The sequence below is a fragment of the Oncorhynchus mykiss genome, chromosome 8 (genome assembly GCF_013265735.2).
Source record: "Oncorhynchus mykiss isolate Arlee chromosome 8, USDA_OmykA_1.1, whole genome shotgun sequence".
NCBI classification, from domain to species: domain Eukaryota; kingdom Metazoa; phylum Chordata; class Actinopteri; order Salmoniformes; family Salmonidae; genus Oncorhynchus; species Oncorhynchus mykiss.
Window position 1 is genome coordinate 30,910,995 of NC_048572.1, and position 19,899 is coordinate 30,930,893.

At 43.2% G+C, this 19,899-nt stretch overlaps 1 protein-coding gene across 1 annotated transcript in view; it reads right to left on the reverse strand.

Annotated features, from left to right (window-relative positions):
* Positions 1-1,136: 1,136 nt before the first annotated feature.
* The window catches only part of LOC110529773 (sodium/potassium/calcium exchanger 4), a 77,579-nt gene continuing 58,816 nt past the window's right edge, over positions 1,137-19,899 (reverse strand). The window contains exons 6-17 of the mRNA XM_021612293.2: positions 19,554-19,657; positions 17,895-17,969; positions 17,611-17,636; positions 17,374-17,427; positions 16,580-16,677; positions 13,509-13,678; positions 13,074-13,218; positions 9,945-10,111; positions 9,425-9,539; positions 9,111-9,223; positions 6,906-6,971; positions 1,137-4,124 (exon numbers count right to left, since the gene is read on the reverse strand). Coding sequence (XP_021467968.1) covers positions 3,975-4,124; positions 6,906-6,971; positions 9,111-9,223; positions 9,425-9,539; positions 9,945-10,111; positions 13,074-13,218; positions 13,509-13,678; positions 16,580-16,677; positions 17,374-17,427; positions 17,611-17,636; positions 17,895-17,969; positions 19,554-19,657 — 1,283 coding nt within the window. The 3' untranslated portion in view covers positions 1,137-3,974. The remainder of the gene's footprint in view (positions 4,125-6,905; positions 6,972-9,110; positions 9,224-9,424; positions 9,540-9,944; positions 10,112-13,073; positions 13,219-13,508; positions 13,679-16,579; positions 16,678-17,373; positions 17,428-17,610; positions 17,637-17,894; positions 17,970-19,553; positions 19,658-19,899) is intronic.

The window sequence follows — 19,899 nt, forward strand, 5'->3', positions numbered from 1 at the left end:
AAGGACAACAAAGTCAACGTATTGGAGTGGCCATCACAAAGCCCTGACCTCAATCGTATAGAAAATGTGTGGGCAGAACTGAAAAAGCGTGTGCGAGCAAGGAGGCCTACAAACCTGACTCAGTTACACCAGCTCTGTCAGGAGAAATGGGCCAAAACTCACCAACTTCTTGTGGGAAGCTAGTGGAAGGCTACCCAAAACGTTTGACCCAAATGAAACAATTTAAAGGCAATGCTACCAAATACTAATTGAGTGTATGTAAACTTCTGACCCACTGGGAATGTGATGAAAGAAATAAAAGCTGAAATAAAATCACTACGCTATTATTCTGACATTTCACATTCTTAAAATGAAGTGGTGATCCTAACTGACCTAAGACAGGGAATTTGTACTAGAATTAAATGTCAGGAATTGTGAAAAACTGAGTTTAAATGTATTTGGCTAAGGTGTATGTAAACTTCCCACTTCAACTGTACATATGTACCACGGGGTCTGAAATGATTGACACCCTTGATAAAGATGATACAAATATTGTATAAAATAAATAATTCAATATAAGCTATATTGTATGCAAACAAATAATTGGGAGATTATGATTTTATACTGATATACTACTACCAATTGCTCAGAGAAAGAGATTTTGTTTAATTAACAAAAGTCATATTTTTTGATGAAAATAGCAGGGGTCCAATTTCACCGTTAATAAACTTAGTTCCTTCTAACAGGAGGCTGAAACTTTGCCGCAAGTGGATGTTCCAGCAAGACAATAACCCAAGCACACAAAATCCACAAATAAAATGGTTAAATGGGCCCCAAAATCTACATTTTGCAATTGCCATCTCAGTCTCCTGTGAAAACCTGTGGTTTGAATTGAAGAGGGCCGTCCATAAGCGCAGACAAAGGATATCAAGGATGTGGAAGGATACTGTATGGAGAAATGGTCTATGATTCCTCCCAATGTGTAAAAAAATTCTCAGTGCCGTTATCCTCACAAAGTGAAGTATTGAAAACAGGGGTGTCAATCATTTTGACCCATACCCTATATATTACTTGCTAAACAAAATCTCTTTCTCTGAGCAATTATATTAGTATAAAATCACATAATTTCCCCTTTTTTTTTGCATACAATTTAGCTCAGTATTTGAATTATTTATTTTATACTGTCATTTTTATCAAGGGTGTCAATAATTTCGGGCCCCACTGTATGTACAGTTAATAACAACAAACGAAAAGATTGAGAATGCGACAATCGTTAACAAGAAGGAAACAATGAGAATCAAATCCAAATGACACTAGTAGAGAATACTTTTACACTCTTCTACAGGGAAAAGACCAACTGGGGGGCATACTGTGCAGTGAGGGTAACTGCTATAAATTGACAGTCGAGCAGGGTGGAGGACACACGATCGGGGTAGCATTGATGGCATTGGGATGTGATGAGGAGGATGGGGAGGGGGGGGGGGGGGGGGGGGGAGAGTCTTGAGGACCTATGTGGTCACCTCCTTCCAAGAGAACGCAGCTAGAGTCAAATACCTCCCCCGGGAGTAGCAGCTTAGGGGTCCAACTCCTAAAATGTCTGCTACTCAGGTTCATCACTCACGCACAGATGAGATCTCATCTCACAAAGTTGTCTTTCCTGGAGGAGAATTTCCAGAAAGTTCAGAGTACACTGGACTAAACCATCTGTAGCCTGGAGGGGGGGTTTCCCAGCTTCCCGGCTGGTGTCCTTCCCCTCTGGTCTGGTCTTCAGGTAGAGTTGGTGGTTGAATAATGCCCTTGTGCCAGGAGGGTCGGACTCCCCCGCACACACAGAATCCCCCATTCCAGAACGTTCCATCCATGTCCTCTGGCTCGGTTCCTCAGCTGTCATTCACACAAGCGAGCTCAAATGTTCCCCTAACATTATGGCAACCTCCATAGGGGCCCTTCTAATTCCAACACACAGAACGCATAACATTGAGATTGCATATACAAGTACCTGCTGCCAACACAAAAAGGGAAGGTCATGTTTTCGTCATTAACACTCCCCTATTAAAGCAAATTTTTCCAGCTTATTGTAGACTCGGTCTCCGCAGGTGTTTTTGCATGATGTCAAATGTTTCAGATTGCAGTAGCTTGTAGCTGCCGTTTTTTGTAAAGTGGGTGGGGGGGTGGGGGGGGCATGCACGCACGCACGCTCCTCAGCCTATCACTTTTCGTACTGCTGAGGAGCAGTAAGTACAATGCACTGCAGACAGACTGTTGTGTGCTCACGGGTGTGTCCCCACCCCCACGCACGCACACTCACATATAATGTACATACATACACTCAAAGGAAGCACTAGTTGACTCAGAATGAGAGGACGGCTTTGCTTGTTTTAAAGTGCAATATCTACATGTAATTAACATTGAGCGAACACCACCAATGGCGCCACCTACTGGAACTTCAGAGGCTCCAAATATTCCCTGATAACCAAACAGCTGTGGTTGCTTAAGACCCCTGCCATGCACAGACAGATCAGAGTGAGGGGGCAGCATTGCCCCCTAGTGGTCAAAGGGGGGTCAATGACAGAAGATGAGAAGAACAGACCGATTCCGATCATCTGTGATACAATACACATTTCTCCATGCTGCTGTGCGAAGATGTCCTAATATGGACACCATTCCAAAGATGACACCGTACCCCCCCCCTCCATTCAGTGACGTATCGGTCGCATCTCCCCAAGATCCGGAGTGAGTCGTTTCTCTCTTTAGTGATTTGCAGTTGGAGGGTGCGTGTGAGAGATATCAGTCTCGGATCGAGGGGAAAAAAACAACAGCTGAACTTTCAGCACAACGGGTTATAGAGTCGCCTCCATCAGCGAGCCGCCCTGCCTTCGAGGAGGGCCAAATCTCCTTACAGCAAAAAGCAAGAAAAGCATTTTCTCTGTGCGCAATTCCTTACTGTGAAACAGGCAACGTCCTTTATGATTGCAACAAGCGCTCCTCTACATATTTCAGAGTCCTTTTTAAACTCCCGTTTGAAAAACAAAAACCCACACGGTACAAAAAAAAAAAATAATAATAATACATGTTTACAAGTTTAACACTGTGCAGTGCTGCAAATATACATCATATGCGCTCTTCTTTCAGTCTCAGCTTTGAGTTGACCGCAGACTCATTTTACATAAAGATTCCTGACAAAATGTCCTTCTTAAGAGGTGATGGGGAGAAGTGACGATGAGTGTCTGGTGCAGTGGGGTGGGACGTAGTGATGTGGAAACAGGAAACTATCACAGCCTGGACCATGCCAGAGGGGTCCAGGCCAGAACGAGTAGAAGTAGAAAAAAAGTTCCTCCTCCAAAGGGTGGGGGCACAAGCGGGATTTGGGGGAGAGGTAGAGATTGAGGGCGAGAGGGTGAGGTTGTGTTTTCTTCCTAGGGTCTTTGGGTAGATCTGTGGTGTGGGGAGGTTAAGAGAAGAGGTTTTGATGGGGGAGAGTGGGAGAAATGGTCGAGTGTCAATGTTGGGGTTTACGACTAACCCTAACCTGAGGTATGTGTGGGTTGTTGTGAGAGGGAGACTGTAGGTATTGTAGGATCCCCTTAATTCTAAAGCCTTTGATGGAATGCTAATGAAAGCACAGTAAGACTAGAGATAGTTGGAGGGGTTAAATGGAAAATAGAGTAGTCTGACACTGGGTCCTGTCTGTTGGATGAGAGAGAGGAGGACGTTTGAGGCATGGAGAGGCGTCCATCCACTCCTCAGAACAAAGCCTCATGGGAAAGCGAGTCCAAGCACAGGGAGAGACAGATTTAAAGACAATGAGCAGATCAAGAGGTCAACAGGTCTGTTATGACAATGAAAGATGGAGTCAGACAGACAGGAGATTCAGTTACAAGGGTTAGTAATGTAGTGGATGACGGCGAAGAAGGTTGATTGTGATTGGTTGCTCTCTGGGATTGAGGGGATGGAGCATCCTGGTTCAGAGGTCAGCGTGGGTGGGCAGGGTCTAGCTACTCCTCCATGCACATCGGCAGGTTGACGAAGGTGAACACGTTGTACTCGATCATGATGGAGAAACACAGGAAGACAGCGTAGAGGACCAGCGTGTAGATACCCAGCTTCAGATCCAGCTTCCAGTGGTTCACGTGGATCCCCCCCACCTGCAGAGGTAGAACACACACAGCACACCATACTTAGGGTGTGTTCCTATGCCCAGGCGTAGCTGACGCATGCCAGATCTTACAATGCCTTGATGCCTTACAATGTCTTATCTTACAATGGTTGATATTACGTATCAGCTAACCACATCATATTTTATAGCAAACTGGTGGCTCGACTGTTGATGACATGGCACGCAAACATTGGTTGATGCATGCAACGTCCGAGCAGGGGAACGCAACCATAGTCAGAGGTACATCAGACCTCTGCATGTTCACCTGAATAGTGGCTGATGGTTCATCAAGAAATGACTGGCAACACTTTTGTTCATCTGTCTCTGCCACACACACACACACGCATGTGCAAGAAGGCAAGCCCGCATACACACGGTTTAGAATGGGACAGAAATATTTACATTTATAAAATGTTCTAAATTGTTAGACCTTATTTCAGCATATGATCATAAAACAAATGGGAAACTATTAGCTAATTAAATTAAGACACCTGTTAATGTAATTCATCGAATGATGATGATTTCCATTCGTGTCATTGAGCTTATTAGACACCTTTTTCAATAACACCAATTTAGCACTTCAAGCTGCAATATGTAACGTTTTGGGCGACCGACCAACGGTGTTACAGATCTGCCATTAACATTGAAAGGAGGTCTTAACAACCGGGAGATTTGTTCTATTTTTCTATGCGTCCTGTTCTTCAGTTTCATTTTTGTGTCTTTTGCTTTTGTTCACCAGCTTGAAAACAGCCGAAAATACAATATTTGTGGCTGTGGAAAAATATCACAGCGGTTTAGACGGTACAATGATTATCTACATGATACTGGCTTGTTTTGTCACATACTGTAGAGTGCCGTGAAAAAGTATTTACCCCCTTTCTCATTTTCTCTACTTTTGCATATTTTTAATACCGAATGTTATCAGATCTTCAACCAAAACCTAATATATAGATAAAGGGAACCTGAGTGAACAAGTAACACAACAATGACATAATGATTTAATAAACAAAGTTATGCAGCACCGAAAGTCCCCGTGAAAAAGTCATTGCCCCATAACACTCACTAACTGGTTGTGCCACCTTTAGCTGCAATGACTGCAAACAAACACTTCCTGTAGTTGTTGATCAGTCTCTCACATCACTGTGGAGGAATTTTGTCCCATTCGTGCATGTAGAACTGCTTTAACTCAGCAACATTTGTGGGTTTTCAAGCGTGAACTGCTCATTTCAAGTCCTGCCACAGCATCCCTTACAAAAAAAAGATTGCCGTTTTGAAAATGCTGTAAAAAAGTGCAGTAATTGCAGAATAACTGCAGTTATATTGTAGTTCAACAGCAGTTATAAACTATAACTGCAGTTACAATGCAAAATTACTGCAGTAAAACAACTTTGGATGCAGTATTTGCAGCATACTGCAGTTATACTGCACTTTGACTGCACTCTATTTTCGTAATGGATCTCAATTGGGATTAGGTCTGGACTTTGACTAGACAATTCCAAAACTTGCTTTTTAGCCATTTTCATGTAGACTTGTGTGTTTCGGATCATTGTGTTCAGTCATCAGCTTCAGCTCAACGAAGGATGGCCTGACATTCTCCTGTATAATTCTCTGCTACAGAGCAGAATTCATGGTTCCTTCAATCAGGCAAGTCGTCCAGGTCCTGAGGCAGCAAAGCATCCCCAAACCATCACAGTCTACATGAAAATGAGTAAAAAGCAACACATTTTAAGTTTTGGAATGGCCCAGAGCTAATCCCAATTGAGATGTTGTGGCAGGACTTGAAATGACCAGTTCATGCTTGAAAACCCACAAATGTTGCTGAGTTAAAGCAGTTCTACATGCAGGAATGGGACAAAATTCCTCCACAGTGATGTGAGAGACTGATCAACAACTACAGGAAGTGTTTGGTTGGAGTCATTGCAGCTAAAGGTGGCACAACCAGTTAGTGAGTGTTATGGGGAAATGACTTTTTCACACAGGGACATGGGGTGTTGCATAACTTTGTTAATTAAATATATCAAATATGTATCAATTTGTGTAGTTATTTGTAAACTCAGGTTCCCTTTATCTAATATTAGATTTTGGTTGAAGATCTGATAACATTCAGTGAGAAAATCAGAAAGGTGCAGATACTTCCAGCAACCAGGAAATTAGCGATTTCTGTATAGTGCCTCTTTAAATCGAACACACACACGGAAGAGTTTGAGACAAAACAGTAGCATTATCCATATCCACAAAACAGAACCATTCCAATACATATCTAAGGCCACACAGAGGGGCAAGAACATGGATTCAATTGTATATGCGTTCATCAATTGTCAGTTTTTGTCCGTCAACTCAAAGTTGCATATGTACATTAAAAATATATATATATTATTTATTTATTTAAACTAGGCAAGTCAGAACAAATTCCTATTTACAATGACGGCCTGAGTGTTTTTTTGTTGGACAATCTTCTCCGTCGTCTATCATCAGTCAACTGATGACTCCCTTTGAAAAAACATTGGTTCCATAGCCGAATACACTGGCAGACTGTTCAGTGGCAGAAACATAGATACTGTGGTCTCTATACAAAGTAAGACTCTGGTCAGTAGTATAATGTAATACATGTATAATATATGCCATTAAGCAGATGCTTTTATCCAAAGCAACTTAGCCACGCGTGCATAACAGTTTTACTTATGGGTAGTCCTGGGAGTCGAATCCACTATCCTGGCGTTACAAACATCATGCTCTAACAACTGAGCTACAGAGGACAGCATCTTCTCACCGTTAAAGCCACAGAACCCAGCAGCAGCACCACAGAGTAGAGAAGTCCTCGACTGTTGATAATGACCTAGAGGGGAAGTCATAGTTAACATTACATGGGGAATATTTAAAAATATAATTAACTTAATGTACAGTTGAAGTCGGACGTTTACATACACCTGAGCCAATTACATTTAAACTCAGTTTTTCACAATTCCTGACATTTAATCATAGTAAAAATTCCCTGTCTTGGGTTAGTTAGGATCACCACTTTATTTTAAGAATGTGAAATGTCAGAATAATAGTAGAGAGAATGATTTATTTCAGCTTTTATTTCTTTCATCACATTCCCAGTGGGTCAGAAGTTTACATACACTCATTTAGTAATTGGTAGCATTGCCTTTAAATTGTTTCATTAATTGTTTAACTCAAACATTTCGAGGTCAGGGCTTTGTGATGGCCATTCCAATACCTTGCCTTTGTTGTCCTTAAGCCATTTTACCATAACTTTGGAACTATGCTTGGGGTCATTGTCCAGTTGGAAGACCCATTTGTGACCAAGCTTTAACTTCCTGACTGATGTCTTGAGATTTTGCTTCAATATATCCACATAATTTTCCTACCTCATGATGCCATCTATTTTGGGAAGTGCACCAGTCCCTCCTGCAGCAAAGCACCCCCACAACATGATGCTGCCACTCCCATGCTTCATGGTGGGATGGTGTTCTTCGGCTTGCAAGCGACCCCTTTCTCCTCCAAACATAATGATGGTCATTATGGCCAAACAGTTGTATTTTTGTTTCATCAGACCAGAGGACATTTCTCCAAAAAGTACAATCTTTGTCCCCATGTGCAGTTGCAAACCGTAGTCTGGCTTTTTTATGGAGGTTTTGGAGCAGTGGCTTCTTCCTTGCTGAGCGGTCTTTCAGGTTATGTCGGTAGTACTCATTTTACTATGGATATAGGTACTTGTTTCCTACAGCATCTTCACAGGGTCCTTTGCTGTTGTTCTGGGATTGATTAGCACTTTTCGTACCAAAGTACATTAATCTCTAGGAGACAGAACGCGTCTCCTTCCTGAGCGGTATGACGGCTGCGTGGTCCCATGGTGTTTATACTTGCGTACTATTGTTTGACAGATGAGCGTGGTACCTTCAGGCGTTTGGAAATTGCTCACAAGGATGAACCAGACTTGTGAAGGTCTACAATATTTTTCCTGAGGTCTTGGCTGATTTCTATTGATTTTCCCAAAATGTCAAGCAAAGAGGCACTGAGTTTGAAGGGAGGCCTTGAAATACATCCACAGGTACGCCTCCAATTGACTCAAATCATGTCAATTAGCCCAACAGAAGCTTCTAAAGCCATGACATAATTTTCTGGAATTTTCCAAGCTGTTTAAAGGCACAGTCAACTTAGTGTATGTCAACTTCTGACCCACTGGAATTGTGATACAGTGAATTATAAGTGAAACAATTGTTGGAAAAATTACTTGTGTCATGCACAAAGTAGATGTCCTAACCGACTTGCCAAAACTATAGTTTGTTAACAAGAAATTTGTGGAGTGAAAAACTAGTTTTAATGACTCCAACCTAAGTGTATATAAACTTCTGAATTCAACTGTATAGATTAAAGCAATATTCAAAATGATAAAAGTTGGAACAACTATCTAAATACATGGCTGTGGTCATAGTTAACTCACGGGGTGCGTCTCAATAGTCTTAAGTGGCTTCCTCTCTGGCCAGGAGTATGCTTTATACTATTGAGATGCACCCCTAGTTGAAGTGTGGGAGAGGAGGAGAGAGCTGGAGAAACAGTAGGGTCAAGGACTCAATCACACAGTACTGAAACACTTGTTGTAGTAGTCCTTAAAAAATGTGTTATTCCCTCTCCAAAACATGGCTGATGAACACTTCCAACTCAAGTGCTCAGAGTCAACATCACTTGACCTCATTTCAGTGTATACGCTTCCTGGAAGATGACTACTAAACTACACGTATTTACCGTGCACATTGAGTTACAAAGTTGTACGTCAAGCAAAGCAGTAATCTGTCAATGCTCCCTACAAGGAAAGCTGTTCCCTATGCTCCAGGGTGAAGGTACAGATCTAGGATCAGCTTCCCATCCCCCTATTCTAACCTTAAACATTTGAGGGGGAAATGCTATACTGATCCAAGATCAGCGACAAGGGGCAACTGAACCCTACTCCGTTCCCTATAGCTGCTCTTACCTCAGAGCCATAGTTGACCGCCATGGTCTGTAGCGCCCAGGGCAACCCCAGCCCAACCAGGATATCAAACACATTACTGCCGATGGTGTTGGACACTGCCATGTCACCCATTCCTAAACAGAAATAGTTGTCATTCAAATACAAGCATTGTACTTAAAAGCAAAGCCCAGAATTAACTTTGAAAAGCCTTAAGACAAGATTATTGCCAAAGATGGTACAGTTCAAAGATACCTTTTGTTTTTTCAATGAGTAGATGCCCTTGATTTCCATCCTCACAAACCGTTAAAGGGAAATGACAGAAAGTAGAGTCGTACCTTGCCGAGCAACGATGAGACTGGCGATGCAGTCTGGTACACTGGTGCCCGCTGCCAGGAAAGTTATGCCCATAATGACGTCTGGGATGCCAAGGGTGTAGCCGATGATGGTGACCTGTGACCACACCCACATTACAACTAATCAGTGACCAGAACAGCCAGACACAACTCCCACACACGCCCCTCCTCCACACACACACCACACCACACCCACACACAGTCTTGTTAAGCTAACCTTGTGGGGACATTCAAAATCCTATTTTCCATAAACCTAACCTGTACTCTCACCCTAACCTTAATCCTAACCTTAACCCAAAAGCCTTAACCCTAACCCTAGCTCCTAACCCTAACCCTTAACGTAATTCTAACCTTAACACTAAACCCCCTATAAATAGCATTTGACCTCATGGGGACTAACAAAATGTCCCCAGTTGGTCAAATTTTTGTTTGTTTACTATTCTAGCGGGGACTTCTGGTTAAGAATAATTAAACACGTCCACTACTGTACCCTGACACTCACCATCCAGACCATGAAGTAAGAGAAGACGGCGATCCAGACAGTGGAGAGGATGAAGGAGAGCATAAAGAACTTCTCCCATCGAGGCTTGGCACAGTTGGGGATGGTGAAGAACAGGAGGAGCAGCAGGGGCCACGCGATCAGCCACTTACACTTGCTGCTGATGCCCGCTGTAGGATTGAAGGGGCAGGTAAAATCAACCACGTATTTATAAGGCCCTATTAATATCAAGTCAAAGTGCTTTACTGTAACAAAGCCCAGAATTTCAAAGAGCAAGCAGAAGCACAGTGGCGAGGAACAACTCCCTAGGAGAACGTACAACTCATTCTAGAACAGCGTTCTGGTCCTGGAAAAACTAGGTCAAATCTAATTTTACTGGTCACGCACACATATTTTGCAGATGTTATTGCGGGTATAGCAAAATGCTTGTGTTCCTAGCTCCAACAGTGCAGTAATACCTAACAATACACGCAAATCCCAAAAAATGAAAAGGAATTAAGAAATATTAGAATGAGCAATGTCAGAGTCCAGAATATAAATATACATATGCATTTGATGTTGTGTAAAGGCATTATGGACAGTATACGAATAGAAAAGGTGTACAGCAGTAGTTATATAGGATGAGCAATGACTAGAATACAGTACATACAGTGCATTCGGAAAGTATTCAGACCGCTTGACTTTCTCCACATTTTGTTACAATACGCAGGGGTGGGCAATTCCAGTCCTCGAGGGCCTGATGTCACAGTTTTGCCCCAGCCAACACACCTGACTCCAATAATCACCTAATCATGATCTTCAGTTTAGAATACAATTTGATTAATCAGCTGTGTTTGCTAGGGATGGAGAACAAGTGTGACACCAATCAGCCTCTCAAGGACTGTAGTTGCCCACCCATGCTTTACAGCCTTATGAAATTTACTAAATTATTTTTTCCCTCATCAATATACCCCACAATGACAAAGTGAAAACAGTTTTAAATTTTTTACTGAAATACTTTATTTACATAAGTATTCAGACCCTTTCCTATGATACTCGAAATTGAGCTCAGGTGCATCCTGTTTCCATTGATCATCCTTGAGATGTTTCTACAACATGATTGGAGTGCACCTGTGGTAAATTCAAGTGATTGGACATGATTTGGAAAGGCACACACCTCTTTATATAAGGTCCCATAGTTGGCGGTGTGTGTTATAGCAAATGAGGTCAAAGGAATTGTCCCTAGAGCTCAGAGACAGGATTATGTCGAGGCACAGATCTGGGGAAGGGTACCAAAACATGTCTGCAGCATTGAAGGTCCCCAAGAACAAAGTAGCCTCCATCATTCCTAAATTAAATAAGTTTGGAACCACCATGACTATTCCTAGAGCTGGCCGCCCAGCCAAATTGAGCAATCGGGGGAGAAGGGCCTTGGTCAGAGAGGTGACCAAGAACCCGATGGTCACTCTCACAGAACTCCAGAGTTCCTCTGTGGAGATGGGAGAACATTCCAGATCAGTCAGGCCTTTATGGTAGAGTGGCCAGACAGAAGCCACTCCTCAGTAAAAGGCACACGACAGCCCGCTTGGAGTTTGCCAAAAGGCATCTGAAGGACTCGTGAGAAACAAGATTCTCTGGTCTGATGAAACCAAGATTGAACTCTTTGGCCTGAATGACAAGCTTCACATCTAGAGGAAACCTGGCAACATCCCTACGGTGAAGCATGGTGGTGGCAGCATTATCATGATGTGGGGATGTTTCTCAGCGACAGGGAGACTAGTCAGGATCGAGGGAAAGATGAACGGAGCAAAGTACAGAGAGATCCTTGAAGAAAACCTGCTCCAGAGCACTCAGGACCTCAGACTTGGGCGAAGGTTGTTATTAAAAATCTTGAGTCAAATATTTGCACAGATGCCGGAACCTGTAGATTCAGTTAGACTTTATTACAAAGTAACAGAGCCGAGCAATTTCATGAAACGGGTACAATCTGTTATCACAGAGCACTGCCTTTATAGTATTCTGTCTTTGCATAACGTATAGAGTCCCCTCCCTCTATATGAAAATAACTCCCCGTGACCTTTCGTCACCATTGTCTTTCAGTCCCAGTTCTTGCTTGTTAACGCCCACATCTGACAGCTGTATAGGTTATAATGGTAGCGGGGCCCTGGTCCTATATGTTCTATTCCTTATGTAGCCATTCTGTCTCAGCACTTTACAGTGGACAGTCTAGATGCTGCTAATAATGGAAATGTTATCATAGTCATGAGTTTAGCTCCCACAAGGTTCCCCTTCCAACAGGACAACAACCCTAAGCACACAGCCAAGACATTGCAGGAGTGGCTTCAAGACAAGTCTCTGAAGGTCCTTGAGTGGCCCAGACAGAGCCCGGACTTGAACCCGATCGAACATCTCTGGAGAGACCCCATCCAACCTGACAGAGCTTGAGAGGATCTGCAGAGAAGAATGGGAGAAACTCCCCAAATACAGGTGTGCCAAGCTTGTAGCGTCATACCTAAGAAGACTCGAGGCTGTAATCGCTGCCAAAGGTGCTTCAACAAAGTACTGAGTAAAGGGTCTGAATACTTATGTAAATGTGATATTTCAGTGTTTTTATATATATACATAATACAAAAAACTGTTTTTGCTTGTCATTATGGGGTATTGTGTGTAGATTGATAAGGGAAACAAACAATTTGATACATTTATAATAAAGCTGTAACCTAACAAAATGTGTGAAAAGTCAAGGGGCTTGAATACTTTCCGAATGCACTGTACATATGAAGTGGGTAAAACAGTATTTAAGTGACCAGTGTTCAATGACTGAACATAGGGCAGCAGTCTCGAAGGTGCAGGGTTAAGGTGCAGGTATTTGGTCTAGCCCAGCACTAACACAACCAATTCATCAGCTACTTCAAATCATAAAGCACTTGGAGGTTTCATACACACATTGGAGCAGTGTCTGTCATGTACATAACTCTGTCAAAGATCATTAGAATTAGTCATGATATGATAGTCACTGGATAATTTGGGTAAGGGCACCGCGTCTACTGAAGTGCAAGCACATGTTTAAATCTTATGAGCCATATCCACAATAATGTCCAGCTCTGTCTGTATAAACAACACACACACACACACACACACACACACACACACCAGGGATATGAAAGGGGGAGATTGTCTCATTTTCGGCCTCCTCCTCTGCAGGCTTGTCCTCGGGCACGTTGCCGTTCTCAACATCCACCTTCCCCTCCAGCACCTGGGTCTCCACTCCGTTGGCACCCTGGACCAGCTTCTGACGCTGTCACAGGAAGAGGCAAAACAGGGAGTTGTTCATTAAGGCACACGTCGGAAAATGTTGTTCAATGAAAAATGAAAGGGAGTGTTTGGTATTGGACCAAGTCCAGATATTACCCCCTGATTCAGTGTTTTTTTTCCTGTTTTTTTCTCGTTTGATGCCTAATGAACACGACCCAGGTAGTCAACAGTACAGCAGTGACAGCACTATCAAATCTATACAAATGAGATCATTGCCTTCTCTAACATTGAAACAAACCATATTCCTGCAGTTGCATCACTCTCTATCCATACCTCAGTGATGATGAGGCGACTGGCCATGCGCAGCCGGGTCTTGGGTCCAAAATGGCTGGTGATCATGATGCGGAGGCCGGCCTCAGGGAAGCGCATCTTGGGAGGGTTGGCATGCATCATCTCATCGACCATGACCACAGACCCACGACTGTAAGCCTTACTGGGCTTGACTGGAGGCGGACAGACATGTTAGACATTCAAAACTGACACACACACACACACACACACACACCTGGGTTTCTGTTAGGAAAGTGTGGCACTGGACATTTGAGAAATGTACCGGACCCATATGCATTGGGTGCATAACAGGATTAGGGCGTTCACCGCGGTGCTCAGAATGACAGAAATCGCATTTAGATTATGGTAATTCATATGAACAGAACATGCAAACCGAGGATGCAACGATGTCCTTCTTACTGAATTCTGATGTGCACTTTGAAGATGAAGAATAACTGTCCACATTTGGTTTCCTCAGCCAACAAGAGGAGTAAAATCACTACCCTATGTCAATATACTATCCCCCATAGTAGGAAAGTTGACCTATTCTATTTGTCAGCTTGTCGAGAAAGAAATAGCCCATTCCAAACAGACTCTGGGACAGTTGTGGGACGATAGATACCAAATTCATACAACCAGGAGCCAAAGCTACATGAAAAAATAAGTTCAAAAGCAATGAGTCTGATGCAACAGATCAGAACGTTTAGCTTAAATATGTTGACCACCTATTATTTCTTCACGTTATCAGGGCGGCAATGCTCACAAGGCCGTAGGCTACGTGTGAATGTTTGTTCCATCATGCAATTAACGGGAAAACCCCGTTGTCAAAGTGCACCGCACAAAGCCAGCGCTTTCATGTGACAGAGATGAAAACACCGTTAGAAATGTAGAAAGAGGGGAGATCTGAGGAAACAACTAGGACGGGTTGTTAAAAAGACTAGGATTGTGCCTTTGGCTACTGGACAATGAAAGCCTATAGAAAATAATTGCCTCCACGGACATGGTCTGATTTCGTCTAGGCTGTTTTGAAGGTAAGACATGCCTCATAATATGTCGTAAAACGGTCGGGTTTCAAACAATTAGGTATATGTTTTCAAAATGCACATGCTGCCTCCAGCTCATTGCTAAGTGGTGTTGAAGCCTGCCTGCGGTTGGCTATTCATTTTCTGTTTGAGATACTGTAGCAGCAGCTCTCACATTGTATGACAGATTTTCAGCTCAAAGGTTCTGTGTCTGTATGCTGTTCGGGTGTGATTAATAAGATGCATAACGAAAGTACTGGACACGGACTAATTTATTTCCACAGAATTATGCAAATATACCTATAGACCGATAAGCATGACCAGTCATGTATTTACATCGACTGGTATTTCCATCAATGAAGAGGCTATAAAGCATTATTTCACAATGTGATTTTATCTTCTTCTCCCGGATAATTGGCCAGCAGCAATTATCTTCATCGGCTTTTCAATTAATTCATTTTTATTAGCCAAATGCCGGCTATTACCAGCTAACAGAAACCCTGACTCACACACAAACATGCTAGCAAAAAAACATCAAACACCAAAAATCCATTTCAGGTGTAAAAACACCTTGCCGTGAGAAGTTTCCTCTTGTGTTTGACACCTATTTCTGGTAAAATGGCCCGAATTCAGAGTCTGATAAGTGTTCTATAATCAACTCTTACGTTTATAAATGATATATAAATTGACATGCATACTAAGAAAACAAGGCTGACAAACATTCCCTATATTTTGATATTCATTTACCACAAGACAGTGGGTTGATACCTCAAGAGGTAAGCAGAGAAACACTGCAATCTCGCGTGCAGAAACACAACACACATTAAGCAACAGTGGGTTTGGTAAGACTAAACAGACAGGCGCTTTGACATTAGTGGAAAGAAAGTGGAAGATATGGCCGCATCTATACAAGTTACTGATCTGACCTTTGAACTGTTTGTTTGTCTATGTCTGACTGTTATTTTCATGTGTTTAGTTGCTGACATTAATACCAAAGATAAGGCGGCCAGGAAGAGAGAGAGAGGAAGATATCAGAGGCGGCTGGCGGGAGGGGCCATAGGAGGACAGGCTCACTGCAATGGCTGGAATGGAATAAATGGAACCGAGTCAAACGTGGTTTCCATATGTCCGATACGTTCCACATTTCCATTCCAGCCATTACAATGAGCCCATCCTCCTGTAGCTAGAGAGCCAAGTGCTGTGGTTGAGCTGAAGGTTACCTATTACCCATTGTCAATCGGCACAGTACAATGGAGATTGTAGAACTGCAACACCTCCACCACACTGACCTAGGAAGTCCTACCCAACTCCCATGGACCCACAAGTTCATATTCCTGCCCAATTTATTGACTTAGCTCCAGACATATAGTGTCCAAAAACCTGTTTAAGCACGGGCAACCGCATGGAGGACTTATACCATGTTGAAGTAGTCAACTCAAAGATGGTGGTTAATGAGGATGTTGCATAAAGACCGCCATTGAATAAATGGCCGCGGTTTCTGTCTGTATAAGTGGGCGTTCCCTCTTTAGCTTGAGAATACTTTTCCGCGTGAGAAAGCATGCTCAAAGACCGTCAAAGAGGGTCTACATTTCATAACTGCAGGTGGCAGTAAATTGCCAACCTTGGCTTTATACCTGTTCAAACAACATACTCCAGGTGGCAGTATTCACCCTTTCAGTTTGTTTGTTGGAAGGAGTAGCAGAAGAAATTTGACTACTTCAAAATGGAGATTGATTCAATGGTGCTGCCCGTGCTCTCAGATGCCATAATGGGACAAATGCAAAGATAAGTCAGTTAATGACATTTGAACTAGAATGCCCGCCATTCCCTCAACCCTATTTGATCAGAAACGACCAATAGTTCATTTTAGTCTTCTTCAACTTTTGGGGTTAAAAGAAGACAAGTGAAGAGACAGAGAATAAGCCCATGTCTCGAGATAAGCCTTGGTGTGTACTACAGCCTGCCTGGTTAGCCTTACCTACTGCCGTGCTATATACGTATAGGCAATGACGGGGTCGGCATCCCACACACTGTCATCATAACTAGCATTACCATCCTGCATCTCGCTGCTGGCCGCTGCGTTACCATTGGCCTGATTCTTGTCCTTGTCGTCTTTGCTCGCGAATAACTTCTGCAAGCTCTGGTTAAACCTGGGAGAAGAGCGGAGAGGGGGACACCGGTTAATGTTTTTCATCAACACCCAATAAACAATAACTGAACACTATGCAGTGGTCTGTAAACTCTAAGGAACAGTTTCCTGAACACCGATTAATAAACATACTTCATCTCAATTCAAATATCTTTGTATTCAACCACGAGGTTAAATCTGGGTCCGGGAAACTGTCCCCGTGTATACAGTGAACTGCAGCAAAACGTTCGCAATTGTTCACGTGTACGATAACTGTGGCAGACTCAGTCCTGCAACTTCTGGTAAATGTGAAACCACGCTGTGTATTTTACATCATACTGTATGTATGCGCACATAGGTTATACAGCGAACCGTATGGGCAAGGTAGGATGGTATCTGAAATGGTCAGCGCGTAGTAGGCTATTCTCTGAGTGGCATCATAACGGGTCATAGAAGGGCGATCGGAGCACAAGGGGAGTGACCTGGACGAACCAGGGCAGACACACAGCCAGACAGATACAGACAGGTGAAAATCTTGAACCCCACAGAAACTCAGGGGGCACTCAAATTCAATATCATTGCATGGAGTCTATGTATATTTCTTGGAAATATAGAAGATACCTTAATGACGTCAATCGGTCTCCCCCACCACATCAATGTCATTGGGCGTGACGCCTTGAGTTTTGTAAAGTCCCTGACTCAGTAGTGCATCACTTACTTCATGATGAGGATGTATCCGCAGTACATGACCACCAACACCAGGCTCTCCCACCTGAGACGGACACAACGGAGAGACAACCACTGAAATCGTATCTCAGTTACCCAATGAAGCCCAATTAAATCCTATCACATCACCCAATAAGGAGCCCCACAGTTCAGATAAGCAACTAATGCAAATTCCATCACATCAAGGTATTATTTAAGGACCAATCGAAAAGAGGTGGGGCTGGCTTACCACACTACCTTCCCATCGTAGATGAACTGGGGGGGAAAAAAAGAGCACAGGCAGAAATGAATATAATGGCAGTTAGGAATTATTCAACATGTACTTCTGTCCTTGAGCTGTTCTAGTCTACTAATGTTCTGTATTATGTCATGTTTTATGTTTTGTGTGGACTCCAGGAAGAGTAGCTGCTGCTTTCAGAAAAACTAACGGAGATCCTAATAAAATACTTAAATAAATCTATTGTTTATGGTCGCATACAGTACATGTAATGTGCATTTTACTTTCAGACTTACCGCAATAAGAGCGAGGATCGACAAGACGTAGTAGAATGAATCTCGGAAAACAGACCACCAACCCAACACTACAACCTAGAAAGAGAGAGAGAAACAGTCAGTCAGGAAAGAGATCACATCCCTGCAGATACACTACATGACCAAAAGTATGTGGACAAAAGTTGATCCCCCTTAGCTGCAATAACAGCCTCTACTCTTCTGGGAAGGCTTACCACTAGATGTTGGAACATTGCTGCGGGGACTTAAGCCACAAGAGCATTCGTGAGGTCGGGCACTGATGTTGGCTGATCAGGCCTGGCTCGCAGACGACGTTCCAATTCATCCCAAAGGTGTGTTTGATGGGGTTGAGGTCAGGGCTCTGTGCAAGCTCAGTCAAGTTCTTCAACACCAATCTCGATAAACCTTCTGTATGGACCTTGCTTTGTGCACGGGGGCATTGTCATGCTGAAACAGGAAAGAGCCTTCCCCAAACTGTTGCCACAAAGTTGGAAGCACAGAATCGTCTAGAATGTCATTGTATGCTGTAGTGTTAAGATTTCCCTTCAATGGAACTAAGGGGCCTAGCTTGAACAATGAAAAACAGCCCCAGACCATTATTCCTCCTCTACCAAACTTTACAGTTGGCACTATGCATTCAGGCAGGTAGTGTTCTCCTGGCATCTTCCAAACCAAGATTTGTCCGTCAGACTGCCAGATGGTGAAGCGTGATTCAGCACTCCAGAGAACGCATTTCGACTGCTCCAGAGTCCAATAGCGGCGAGCTTTACACCACTCCAGCCGACGCTTGGCATTGCGCATGGTGATCTTAGGCTTGTATGCAGCTGCTCGGCCATAGAAACCCATTTCATGAAGCTCCTGACAAACAGTTATTGTGCTGACGTTGCTTCCAGTGGCAGTTTGGAACACGGTAGTGAGTGTTGCAACCAAGAACAGACGCACTACGCGATTCAACACTCGGCGGTCCCGTTCTGTGAGCTTGTGTGGCCTACCACTTCACTGCTGAGCCGTTATTGCTCCTAGACGTTTCAACTTCACAATAACAGCACTTAGTTACCCAGGGCAGCTCTAGCAGGGCTGAAATTTGACAAACTGACTTGTTGGAATGTTGGCATCCTATGACGGTGCCACGTTGAAAGTTACTGAACTCTTCAGTAAGGCCAGTTTACTGCCATTGTTTGTCTATGAAGATTGCATGTCTGTGTGCTTTTATACACCTGTCAGCAATGGTGTGGCGGAAATAGCCAAATCCACTAATTTGAAGGTGTGTCCACATACTTTTGTATATATAGTGTATAAAACGTATCAGATTAGAAATGCTGATCTAGGATCAGGTCCCCCCTTTCCATGGAATCTTATTCATTATGATCTAAAAGTCTAAAATGATCCTAGAGCAGCACTCCTAGTCTTCGTGAATACAGGACCAGAAATATGTTTTCCAGAGACTAACGACAGCTGGGAGCAATTGCTAACTATCAGACATGTAGACATGGTTCCCCATAGGAGAACTCAATCTTTCAATTTACTTCTCAGCCCATAAGTGATCTAAATGCATATGCTGCACTAAACGAGACCCACATGCACGCACACACACACACACACACAGACCCACAGAAACAGCCACGTGTATGTGCATGTGCATGTGCACAGAAACACACACACCTGTCCGGCGAATATTCCGCATACGCCGATGATGCACAGGATATTGAAGACCGCTGAGCCGACGATTGTCCCCACCCCCACGTCACCGTGGGTGATGAAGACACCTGTACAGGGGGAGTTAGCCAACCACAATGAGCCTCGACAACAACTATCTGGGAGAGTGTGTGTGTGTGTGTGTGTGTGTGTGTGTCAATTCAGGAAGTAAACTTAAATACCAATTCAAAATAACTAAAAAACTGCAGCTATTTTCAATGACTTCTCAATAAACTGAAGAGTAGCTATTTATTTTATATGTTTTTGCATTTTGGAATATCTTCCTGAATTGACTGCCTTTAATTTTAAATTG